A 13078-nucleotide genomic window follows, 5' to 3' on the forward strand; every position below is an offset into this window, starting at 1 on the left:
AGGTCAGAGACCCTGTTCGTGACAGTTAAAGGGACACTATAGTCACCCAGACCACTTCAGCTCAATGAAGTGGTCTGGGTTCAGGTCCCTCTAGGGTTAACCCTGCCTGATGTAACTGAGAAACTGCTGTTTACATCTGGGGTTAAGCCAGCCTCTAGTGGCGGTCTTCCGGACAGCCACTAGAGGTGCATCAGCAATGATTGAGGCATATTATGCCTTAATCACGCAGAGCGCCCATACGGCCACTTTGAATGCGCGTGCGGCAATGCCGCGCATGGGCATTCGCCGCCGGTGACGTCAGGCGAGGATGCCGACGTCGGCTGGGGAGGAGAGGTAAGGGAGCCCGGCGGGCAAAAGGGTGAGTAGCTAAAGGGGTTTAAACCCCTTCAGCGCCGCGGGAGGGGGACCCTGAGGGTGCAGTTTTCCTGACACAATAGTGTCCCTTTAACCTCCCCAGCCACCATTAGCAGCTTATCCCCCCCAAGCCCCTGGTTCGGCACTTTCTCTTCTCTGGAATTGAACCGAACACCTGCTCCCTGGCATCCGTTTGAACGAAGAAACCCACAAATGATCCTCAGCGGTACTTAGACGCGACCGCTATGGAACAAATTTTGGCATGAGGATTTTGTGGTTCCCGGGACACCTCAGCGGTACTTAGCTGCGAATGTTATGGAACTGTTTTCGACATGAGGTAACTGTGCTGTTCCTGGTAAACTTGGTCCAGGGATTTGAACCACTTTGCATCCCCTCAGGAAAGGGCTTTTTGGAGGGAAGGTGCCGGAAACTAAGGGAAACAAATGCTACCTGAAAGCCAGGCGGAGCACCCGGTATTACAGCCGCAGGAGCTCCCAAAAGTTGACCGTCAAAAGCACCAAAGACCATGGAACTATTTTGGGCATAGGACCACGTGTGTGGCCATCCTAACTTTAACACGGTGACATTTCCCCTACACTGCATGGATCTGAGCACTATTTGAAGAACTTGGGTGCTCAGAACAGGGCTGTTTGGGGATGTATGTTATGTAGAGTTACTGTATATTTTTTATGATGTTTTGGGGTATTCTTAGGTTTTTGTGTTTGCTTCTCTGTTCCTGGGAGATATTTAACTTACCGGTCTTTAACTCAATTAACTCCAAGGCACAGATCTTTGGGAGGGGCTTGCCCTCTATTGTGTGGAGACCCTTTGCTGGGGGTTGTGTGTATAAGCAGGTAACTAAGCCACAATAAAGCAGTTCCTTTTTTACCCTTCACTCAGTCTGAGTTAGTGTTTGGGTGGATCGACTATACTCTCTGCAGGAGAGCTTAATTACTTGAAGCTGTACCCAGGACACGCTTCCAGGGTGGGAAGCGACATTGAGACACCAGCCAAGTTGCAGCGGATAGGGTCTGAAGCACTCCTGTGTCCCGAAGGAGAGCTAGGAAGCAATCTTGGCACCCCGACTGGGTCGTCAATCGGTCCATCACAATGTGTATCCTTAAAACATAGAAGCGCCAACACATCGACTTGTTTATTTTTGTAAAGGGACAGTAAAGACTGGCTAGTCTCCATATTTTCCACCATTTCCCATAGGCCACATACGCATAGATTATTACGCCAAGATCGATTAGAAAAGTCTTTCATAATGGTCTCAGTAGAGCACTAGCGTTGGATGTGGAGAGCTTAGGCAGCTACAAGTAACTTATTCAGAAGAACCTGCATAGTTAAAATGCACTTGTATGTGCAGTGTAAACAGAGCTATGAACTCAGGCAGCCATAATTAAGCTTGGTGGCCCATATGTACCCAATCTTTTAATGCTTGACTTGATCCTTAAATCAAAACTATCCATAAAGTTTATCCCAAATACAATATGGTCTAGCCTACCTCCTTCCTTTTTTTCTATACCACATCTATATCTTAATTCACAACTTTAACTCCATAAGTCCTAAGGCCTATTAATAACATAACTAATGCCTTTAGACATCTTGTCTTTTGTTTATATTTTTCACTTAAATCAACAAGAAAGTATATTCACACATATGCAGTTTTTGTAATTTACAGTTCTGTACCAAAAATAAATAAAGAGCCTCTTTCATGGGGGATTTTAGGAAATCACTGGTGAATCTTTAGTTCATTATCATAAAACGATAAGTTTTGGTTTTATTATCACCCTACAAACAAGTGGGAAATTCTACCAACTAATATATGGAAGCTGAAGCTAAGAATGAAGATCAACAGGAACACTTGTGGGCCTGCACATTATTACCTCACTGCAGTCACAGAAAGAAGAATTTTCAAGTGGAGAATTTCAAGAGCCAACTTTAAATTCTTCCCACCACAGACTTCTACAAATCTTGGCATTAACCACATACATCAGCATCCACTGTATTCTCAGTCTTCACTCTCAGGAAGTTTACAAGCAACCTGGGTAATTCTCCAAGTTCCAGGTTGTGGGGTACCCTTGGGACTATGCAGTCTTTCAGTAGTGGTTGGCGCCTCAGTCTGAAGGATCCTGGCACTCTTGGCAATCCCTCATATCCTCAGAGTAATTTTCTATCTGAATGGTTGTGGTGTGAAAATGGAATTTGTTCTGTAGCTGCGAGCTGGCCTCTGTCAAGATCATCTGTGAGTTAGCATCTTCATCTGTGAAAGTTGAATTTTGATTAAGAACAATGACAATCACTTCTATTTAAAAAGTTTCAAAAATATTTAAGGAAACAAAAGTTTTTGTATTTCTTAAAGCAGTAGCACGAATTATATAAAATTTTGTTTAGTTTAATCCTACATGTTAAAAACAGTCACATTATGGAAGTATTTTTGCTATTAAAATGGATACAGCTATACGCTACATTGGTTTACATTTATTTCTCCACTATTATACATGGCAAGTCACTAATGTAATATATAGTAAAGAGACACTAGTGTCACCAGAACAACTACAGCTTATTGAATTTGTTCTGGTGAGTAGAATCATTACCTTCAGGCTTTTTGCTGTAAACACTGTCTTTTCAGACAAAATGCAGTGTTTACATTACAGCCTAGTGATAACTTCACTGCCCACTCCTCAGATGTCTGAGATGCTTCCTGGGTCATGGCTGCCTAAAATGCATCCAAACATTCAGTATCTCCTCCCTCTGCATGCAGACACTGAACTTTCCTCATATAGATTAATTGATTCAATTCATCTCTATGAGGGGATGCCGATTGGCATGGGCTGTGTTTGAATTGTGTTGGCTCAGCCCCTGATCTGCCTCCTTGTTACTCTCAGCTAATCCTATGGGGAAGCATTGTGATTGGATCAGACCACCACTTCTGATGAGATCAGAGGAAGTTCACAGGCAGAGGCAGCAGAATACTATCTTTAGGGAGGCAAAGGGGGCTAGATAGTTGTTTTAACACTATAGGGTCAGGAATACATGTTTGTGTTCCTGACCCTATAGTGCTCCTTTAATGTATGTATATGCATTTGTAGAATCTATCCTCTAGACCAGTTCCTCCCAGAAAAAAAAAAAAAAAAAAGAGCTGTGTATATCTGGAAATTATGTTGCACAACTGGATGCTGTTTTAGAAAAGAACATCAGACCAGAAAATCCTTACAACATTGTCAGACTAGACACTTACTGATTGCTATATGGACAGATAGAACAGGCTGGGAGACCGTGAGAGCCCAGATATGAAGACTGTGAACAGCTTTCACTCCCCTGATTGATAGTAGAGTGTCCTTCACCAAGTTAAAGTCGACACCCTTAGGGGTACCTGAATAAAACAGCATGATAAAATTAGTCAAACAGATGACTTTATCACTCAGGCAACAATGATTCCCTTACATAATCCATATATAAACCTTACTTACCCTCCATCAGTACAAGTAAGACATCTCTAAGGATTGTAAGTGTAGTGCCTAAGACCAGGAATGAGAACAGGAATGTACAGATCGGATCAATCATTTTGTATTCTGGCTGGAAAGAGATAAATATGACATGAAAAGTGTTTTATGAGCCAATATGTTTACAGAAGTGAAATTATGAGTCAGAAGTAATTTTGTGATTTGAAGGCTGCATTAGAACAGTATTGACAGTATTTTTCCAGCTAGCCACGGTATTGCAGAGAATCCCTCGTTTCATACCTTAAAGTAGATTACATAAGCAGCAACAAGCACCCCAATACTCTGCAACAAGTCTCCCACAACATGAATGAAAGCAGCCCGGACACTAGGATTATGGTGTTCTTCAGAGCTGTCTGAATGTGAATGTCCATGTGTGCTGCCAGCTCCATGACTGTGCCCATGGCCCGTTTGATGAAGGGTTACCCCCATTCTGTAGAACAATACAAAGTTGCAAGATTAAAAGGACCATTACATATAAATTGAAGTAACTAAGAGTTATACATAACATAAGCTGTATATGGTTAATGGAAATAAGATATCAGCAGGAGGGAGGGGGGGGGGGGGAAGAGGGAGGGGTCCAAATGTGCATGTTTGCCGCGATTGTTATGGAACTAAATTCAGCATGAGGACTTTGTGGGTCCCCGGTCACCTCAGTGGTACTTCACTGTGAATATTATGGAACTGTTTTCGGCATGAGAGAACGATGCAGTTTCCAGATAGCTTGGTTCGGGGTTTTGAACTACCCGCCAGGAGATCACTTTTTGGAGGGAAGGAGCCAGAGACTAAGGGGAACAAACGCTACCTGAGAGCCAGACGGAGCACCCCCTATTTTGGATGCAGGAGCTCCCAAAAGTTGACCAAAAGCACCAAACGCCCTGAAACTATTTTGGGCATAGGACCACATGTGCGGTCGGCCAAAGCACCAAACGCCCTGAAACTATTTTGGGCATAGGACCACATGTGCGGTCGGCCAGAACTTTAATATGGTGGGGTTTCCCCTACACTGCATTGATCTGAGCGCTATTTGAAGAACTTTAGATCAGGGCTATTTGAGGATGTATTATTTGTGGGGTTATTGTATGTTTTTATGATGTTTTAGGGGTATTTTTCATATATGTTTTAGGTTTGCCTCTCTGTTCCTGGGAGACAATTCGCTTACCGTTCTTTAACGCAATTATCTCCCAAGCACAAAGATCTATGGGAGGGGCTTGTCTTGTATTGAATGGAGACCCCATGCTCGGGGCTGTGTATATAAGCAGGCAACTTGGCCATAATTTTGACCCTCTTTATTTTATACTTTTATCGTTTGAACAAGGTTGATAACAACTGCGGTTACAGTAATGTTATTGTTTCTAAACTTATATTGGTTTATGGAGCATTCGTGGTAGATATGCCCTTTGCATCCCACAGTCCCAGCAGGAGTGTCCCTGGCAGTCTGGGTCCTCTCTAAGGTGTGCCTCGGTGCCGATCCGCTTGATGTCAGCCTAGTAGGCAGAACCTGTCTCTATGCCGCACCCTTCCCCTTGTATTTGGCCTTGTTAGGGCAATGGGAGCGAGGCGTTGAGGCATGTGTCAAGTACGGTACGCTTATTTCCCCCTGTGTGAGGTGGAGGGGGATCCCAGCCCTCCTCCCTGTTCGTGGCTGGGTCAGGTCATTCCTCGCAGTCTCCCAGATTTAGTCCAACCTGCGCAGGGCGGGTGACTATCTTCGGTTAGCTAATGGGCGTATGTTACGGGTGTGTGTGAGTTGGATAGGATCTGCTTTCCTGATGTCTCAGTCAATGCCAGGCAACTTGGCCATAATAATCTAGTTCCTTTTTTACTCTTCACTCAGTCTTGACTAGTGTGTGTGTGAACCAGCTATACTCTCTGCAGGAGAGCTTTAATCACTTGAACTTGGATCCAGGACTCTGTTCCAAGGTGGGAAGCGATGACGAGAACCTGACCAAGCTGCGGCGGCTAGGGGCTGGAATGCTGATGGTGTCCTGGTGATCGCTAGGGAGAGAGCTTGGCGGAGGTACCCAGTCAGGGTACCAGGCGGTCTGCCACAGTTGGGCTACACAATATGCCTATGGAGCAAGCTTCTGAATCTCTGAATGACCAATCTCTCATAGAATTTGTTAAGTAGAGCCACTCCAACACAATGAAAAGCTTGCGTCGCTAACTTCAGATACACAATGTGGTTTTGTGGCAACTATTGCTTATTTAACCCCCTTAAGGACCAAACTTCTGGAATAAAAGGGAATCATGACATGTCACACATATCATGTGTCGTTAAGGGGTTACACCAAGGAGGCTGGAAAATAATTTTACAGTGGCTTTGGAAGCCAAGGAAAAAAGAAAAACTAAACCACATTACAATAACCCATTTTTTAACTAAAATTACACACTCACACAGAAAAAAAAATCCTGCTGCCATATCCTGGCACTTTAGTACTCACCAATACACATTATGATTATCACATCATGTAGGAGTGTGACAATCATTCCAAATAAAATATTTACACTAGTTTGTACTGGTGGGAGTGGAATCAACACATCCGGCACTCCAACATTTCAGCAAAAGAGGACCAAGCAATGTTTGGGAATAGTATGGACTCCAAAAAAATTATTTGAGGGATACACAAAAGGATACAAAATTCATCCTTGCTAAACTTATTTATGTCTTATTTAGTACAATATGTGGAATACATTTATTTCTAAAGTTAGAGTGTTTCATTGGTAGTAGATCCACCTCCCCACCTCCCTCCTGGGCATTAGGGATTTAAGTTGTATTCCTAACACTATGGTGTTTAATTAATAAAACTGCAGATTTATTTTGATATCTGCATTTTTATAAAAAAAATAAAAGATTAGAGGACATGTTCTGAACTGCAAAGCCCTTCAGCAAACAGAAGTACTTTAGGGGTTTGGACTGTTCCTTTAAAAAAAAAAAAAAAAAAGAAAAAAAGTATACACCAGACTTTGACTTTACAACACACAGGTACCAGAAAGGACGGCAAGACAACTAGAGGGAACTAGAAACAGCTGTTATACACACCGGAACTGGCTAATATCGACCAATAAGACAACAAATGACAGAGACCTGATCTACAAGCATGCACTTTTGAAAAAGCTTCGGTAAAACGCATCAAGTGAGGACAGACTATTAGAGAGGACTGGTTTATAACTTTAAAACATTTTATTTATTTGTAATATATTCCAGTTTTTTTTAAATAAAGTACTTTTTTATACCACATATAGTCCTTTGTATACTTATCTCACATCCAGATCTTTTTGCTGATCTGGGTCCACGTGTATCCCTAGGTGGGGATTGTTCCACCTAAAGTTCTACATACTAGAGCAGGTCTTTGTTCTAGGTCACGTAAGTAGGTTTTATCCTTTTTACAAATACTGTCACTTTACATACCATTGGATTTTTATCTTCTCTTTATATATGGTAAACATTACCCACTTGAGAATCAAGCACTGCTGACATCTACAAAATATATCCTTAGATGGGGATTATTCCATCCAGGCCCATGAAATAGAGCTTATATGGCTCTATAAAGCTCGAGTGTTCCTTTGGCACTATTTTAATATTTGCACTCTTGTTAATACGCTGCACTATTATTTTGTCCTTTTCTTTGGGTGGGGGAACACCTTGTTGGTGAACTGCAGATATTTTATTAGACAGAGAGCGCTCATTTTGTTTTGTTTACAGACTTGGACTTTGTCAACAGAAAACACAACAACAAGAGTAGTATATACCTACATGATGTTCACCGCTACAGCACAAGCCGAAGTGATTAGCATTGTTTCTCCTTCTATTTCATAATCCCCTGAAATTAAACGCTCTACAGCCAGGTACACCAAGACTCCAGTTACTACCCAGATAGACAGAACCGATACAAGGGCTCCTAAAATCTCTACAAATGCAAAAAAAAAAAAATGTTTAGTTACTGGAAAAGAGTTGCTTCATGACTAGCTTGCTAGCTTGTCTAGAAAAAACATAGGTCTCAAAAATAACATCTGTAAGAAACTCATGACATCTACTGCCTCCATTTAGGAATTAACACAATGACCAAAATGCTCTATTCAGGAAACCTTCATACCTGCACGATGCCATCCAAAGTTCATGGTTTTTGTAGCTGGACGCGAAGACATCCATAGAGCAAATAAACTAATCATCATGCTAGCAAAATCAGTCAGAAGATGAGCAGCATCCGTCATGATTGCCAAGCTGTGTGCCAAGTACCCACCTGACGAAAAACATGAGGACAAAATACTTAATGGGAAACTACCAACAGCGGGAAAACAATTGACTGAAGAAAAATAAAACAAACAGTAACAGGAATCTATATACTAAACAAGGCCACATGTCACAATATTAAAATAAAAGGAGATTTTTACCTTCAACAGTACAATGCAACAATAAGATATAGTAAATTGCATCACATTATGGTTACACTGTTCAACCCAAAAGGGAGACATACATTCTAAAAAAGTACAAACTAAAAAAATCCCTTTGACACAAAGTTAGAAATCCAGTGAAGATTTGTGCTTTCTTTTGGATCAACATGGATACGTAAAAATTTTGATATTTATAGATATGGATCTCTTTCAGCTTAAAACAGCTCTATTACATTTGGGAGTCTTGTAATATTTGCAAATACCTCTGAAGGTGTGAAGCTAAAGGCAGTTAGTTATACCTGTGGGACATGGAGCAAAGGTATTTATTGGTGTAGTAATAGATACCTTTAGGGCAGTGGTTCTCAACCTCAAGTACCCCCTAACAGACCAGGGTTTATGGATTACCCTGTTGTGGCTAAGGTGTTTTTAGGGGCTTAAAAATAAACAAATAAATGGAAAAAAAAACAAAACAAAAAACACTTTAGACACAATTAGTTAATCCCTAAATCCTGTACTTGAGAACTGAGTTGGTAACCCTTGCTCTAGGGTGAGCTTCAAATTGTAGTGCAAACATGAGTATTGAAGAATGGTGATCCTTGGCTAAATAAGCTTTAGGAGAACCAAGAGAGAAGTTCTGTGGGTGTTGTATTATATATATACAAAACCGTTAAAAACACTTTATTGGGGGCATCAAAACGATCCCAGAGAAAAAAAGTAATGATAATAAAATGTAATACACCATCACAACTATGAACACAAGGGGGAGACTGAACTGAATTTTTAAGTCTGCAGATAGGCTATGGTATAGTAGAGGTAGAGAATGGTATAATATCTTGAATAACTCTACAATCTATCTTGATGCCAAAGAAAAGAGCCTTAACAAAGATGTATAAATAGTAAGGCTATCCTGAGTGAAGAATAAGCTCCACTTAGGGTATGAGTGTCAAAAACCTCCCACAGGAGATAGTTTAAAAAATAGTTGCCGTCACTGAATACTTGTCTGTGAAATAAGTAACAAGACCCTAAGGAAAACGTAAAATAGAAAGTATCCTTAGTTGAGATCTATATAATATGTAGCAACTCAAAACTGAGAAATCTATTTGTGAACAAAGTATCCCTCCAGCGAAAAAGAGCTACCTAGAAATGCTGTGGAAAGAGATTCTACACTTATATCAATCTGCTCACATCGAAAATGCCTAACAACTAGGTCTGACATAGATCGCTAGTGGTGTCCCTCTCCCCCAACCCAGTGATCACATCAAATCGTGCTGTGAATAAAAACAAAAAAGCATAGGACATAACGCACATTTCGGCGCTGGCATGTGGGCTGCTGGGCGGCTGGCGAGGGAGCACTTCCCCTGAGCACTCTGCTCAGCTCCCTCGCGCGCTGCAGAGTGAGGCTGGGAGCCGGAATATGATGTCATATTCCGGCTCTCAGCCTCACTCTGCGGCGCGCGAGGGAGCTGAGCAGACTGCTCAGAGGAAGAGCTCCCTCGCCAGCCGCCCAGCAGCCCGCCCGCACCGCATGTCAGTTAGCCGCAAGGCTAACAAGACATTTGCCCTGGGCATTTGGGGGCGCCGCCCCCTGAAAATGCCTTGTTTGCCTCGCGGCTAAAACGTCCCTGGGCTTATTATTGTTAATTGCACACTTAGATTTTGTGCCAACATATGTGGTTTTAATCTCATCTTTTTTTTTTTATAAATTGTTTATTTGTTTTACTAATTATATTTTCTTTTGTTTCCTCTCTTTTTTTGAGCTATTCCATACAAAGCTGTCATACATTAGTGTCTGTGGTGCACTGCTATTTTGTATTGATTTATTCTTTACTTTGGTTTTCTACATTTACAAAGGTTGGGAGTGACCTTTAGACAGAGGTTTGCCTGCACTTAATCATTATCACTCACTCCACCCGTCCACTTTTTGTTCATACATTAAGCAATTACCCAAGATTTTTAGCAGAATTTTAACTTTTCTAACGGTCATAAAATATTTGGATCTAATTGTGTTGAACAATTTTATTTAGAATTCTGTTTGTCAGAGTGACCCAGACCTGTAATTAATTGTTTAAACCAGATTTGAACATGAATTTGTCACAGTGACTCACACACACTCTGTAATTTAAATTGTGTGTATTATTTTACCACGGGGATGTAATCTGTGTAAGTAATTAGTCTATAAAACAGCAATTATGCATTCCAATTATATTAAAGATTGTTCTACACTATAATATCTAATGTTGAGAAGTCTAATCTATCTCACATCAAACATAAGATTATTATTATTCCTTTCTACATTTTTGGTGCCTCCCACTATGCAACTGTAGTTCATTTTCCAATACATTTTGCCTATTTTATGTATTGAATAGTATAATAAGAACCCTTTATCATCGATCCCTTGCTAGTACTTTTTTTCAATAGTTGATCAATCTATTTAAATATATAGAAGAATTCCCTTGAATTGTATAAATATTTAATCTACACACACACACACACCTTACAAGTGCATTGTAGTTTGCTTATCATGGGGTTTTAAATGAGCAATAATTCGGGGGCGGGGCCTGAACGCCGAACAGACTGGTCGCACCAAACCGGAGCTCCGTGCGGGAACCGACAAATACACAACGATACACTAAAATTACCCCACCGAACTTCGCAAACCACGTAGCTGAGTAGCAGCGAGACCCTCAAGGCTCAGGTGGCCGGATCGCCGGCCTCGGAGAGGCGACCTGAAGCGGAGATAGGATTGCGGCCTACCAAAGGGTGCAGGCACGGGAGAGGCGGCCGACCTCCCCGCCCGCGACTCAGCGGATAACGCAGCAATCCCCAGGACCCCGATCTCCCCCCCCAGCCGGTGAGGGACATCCCGGCATAATCATTAAAGCGACTGAACCAAGCACCCTACAACAGTGAACGGGCCGTACCGAACACACGACTCGCAACCCCACGAGACAACTGAGGCCTAGCCAAAATGGCCGCCCAGCGAGGACAAGGGAAACTGGGAAAGGTCTGCCATAACCCATCCCATCCTCTGAAAGCACTGGACCAGCTCTGCCTGAATTTTTGCAAGATATTGTTGGACAGAGGGGAGACCTACCAGCGAGCAGCACAACTTGTGGCCTCATGGATTAGGCCAACCACCCGCCAACGCCATTACGGGCACCCATATCTGATCTTCCAGGCAGCCACGCTGACATCGATTGCCGGTAAGGCAGGCCGCGAGGCCACACAAGCTGGGGACGCATACCCACCTCAGCCCACACTTGAGCGTGACCACCTGAAGTGTCGCCCTAAGACCCAACACAAACTCCCCCAACAGCAGGACTTCCCTCCTTCTCAGGGCAAAACTAAGCTCCATGCCTATGAATCCCAAAAGGTACGCCTTCCCGGGGAGAGAGCAACTGGGTGCTATACCCAAAGGTGCCAGCCACACAGGCGGAGAGCGGCAACACAACGACACAGATGGACGACTGAGACTCCCCGCACCATCCCGAAAGGGACGACCCTGGACCAGTATGGACCCCAGGCTCGTGGCAGGAGGGCACCAGCTCTCACAAAGATCCGGGGCAAGAGAGGAGACTCGACATCTAGACGCCACGCACCCCCACTGCTGGGTTGGAAGTCCGACATACGATCCAAGCCTGGCGACCACCATGTCTACGGCAGGGTAGCAGCAACTTCAGTACATACTACGACCGGCTACTATCCCTGGCCCAACAGTCAAGCTGCCAAAGCCGGTATTGGCTGAGCAAAGTGGACTGAAACAGTAATACTTGACAACTCTCGTTCTCTGTTTTTTCCCTTTCTTTTGTTTCTTCTCTTTCTTTTTTCTTCTACTTTATTTTAATATTTTTACACCAATACGCATAGCTGGATGTTTAAATACTATAGCTGTTTCCCATGCTGCTTAACGCGCTCCTAATTATGTTCACTAGCTACAGGGAAACTACTGTTAATCCTTATTTAACTTAATATGTCATAGCAATGTTTACATGTCCACATTACCCAGCGGATCTTTACATTGATCCTTAAGACACACTAGCAATGTTTAACAGCTTGAACTGAGTAAGCGTAACTTACTGTAAAAGACAACAGCTAGACGTAGCCTGTATTACTCACTTTACATGTGCTGTTTTTATATTTTACAAGCGTGATTGTTATGTGGACAAACGGAAACTTACTGGCTTATATGCCTATACACCTTGTATGCTAAGCCTAAGTTTTAGTTTCCCTTAGCTAAGCGTATATTTTTTATTTTAGTTTTCTATTATCTATTATTTTTTATAACATGCTCTGAATTATATCGGTGTATTAGACCGTAAGCGGCATACATCTGTACATGTCTCAACTAATGGGCCTTATCTTTTTATTTCTTTTATTATTTCTTCCTGTAAGCGAGGATATGCAATAGAAATGTTCAACATAATCTACTTTTACGAAGCGAAGATGTACCGTAACTCATTATAATTAATGCGGAGAACCTACGTATGACTAGCCTGCTTTATTAATATAAAAATGTGTATGTTCCATCTAAATGCCATATAACGGTTACCAAATCTGTATGTACATAATGCTGGATGTTGCTGTTGTGGCACTCCTGACAAGCGGTTGTTATTCATGCACAATAAAAATAAAGAATTAAAAAAAAAAAAAAAAAAAATGAGCAATAATTCAATAAAGTTGTATTTATGCTTTAATTGTTAATAGTTTAAAACTACTGCTCCCCCTTGTGGGAAATATATATTTTTTCTCTTTTGGACTGTATAGTGTTTAATTTGGACTCCCTTGGAGTTCTCACCCTACGAACAATTTGGGACCCTTATGTG

At 42.0% G+C, this 13078-nt stretch overlaps 1 protein-coding gene across 1 annotated transcript in view; it reads right to left on the reverse strand.

The window, feature by feature from the left end:
• Positions 1–1952: 1952 nt before the first annotated feature.
• The window catches only part of SLC30A2 (solute carrier family 30 member 2), a 28257-nt gene continuing 17131 nt past the window's right edge, over positions 1953–13078 (reverse strand). Inside the window, exons 3-8 of the mRNA XM_063453226.1 lie at positions 7958–8104; positions 7618–7771; positions 4104–4293; positions 3831–3936; positions 3599–3733; positions 1953–2620 (exon numbers count right to left, since the gene is read on the reverse strand). Coding sequence (XP_063309296.1) covers positions 2475–2620; positions 3599–3733; positions 3831–3936; positions 4104–4293; positions 7618–7771; positions 7958–8104 — 878 coding nt within the window. The 3' untranslated portion in view covers positions 1953–2474. The remainder of the gene's footprint in view (positions 2621–3598; positions 3734–3830; positions 3937–4103; positions 4294–7617; positions 7772–7957; positions 8105–13078) is intronic.

This window comes from Pelobates fuscus, chromosome 1 (assembly GCF_036172605.1).
Source record: "Pelobates fuscus isolate aPelFus1 chromosome 1, aPelFus1.pri, whole genome shotgun sequence".
NCBI classification, from domain to species: Eukaryota; Metazoa; Chordata; class Amphibia; order Anura; family Pelobatidae; genus Pelobates; species Pelobates fuscus.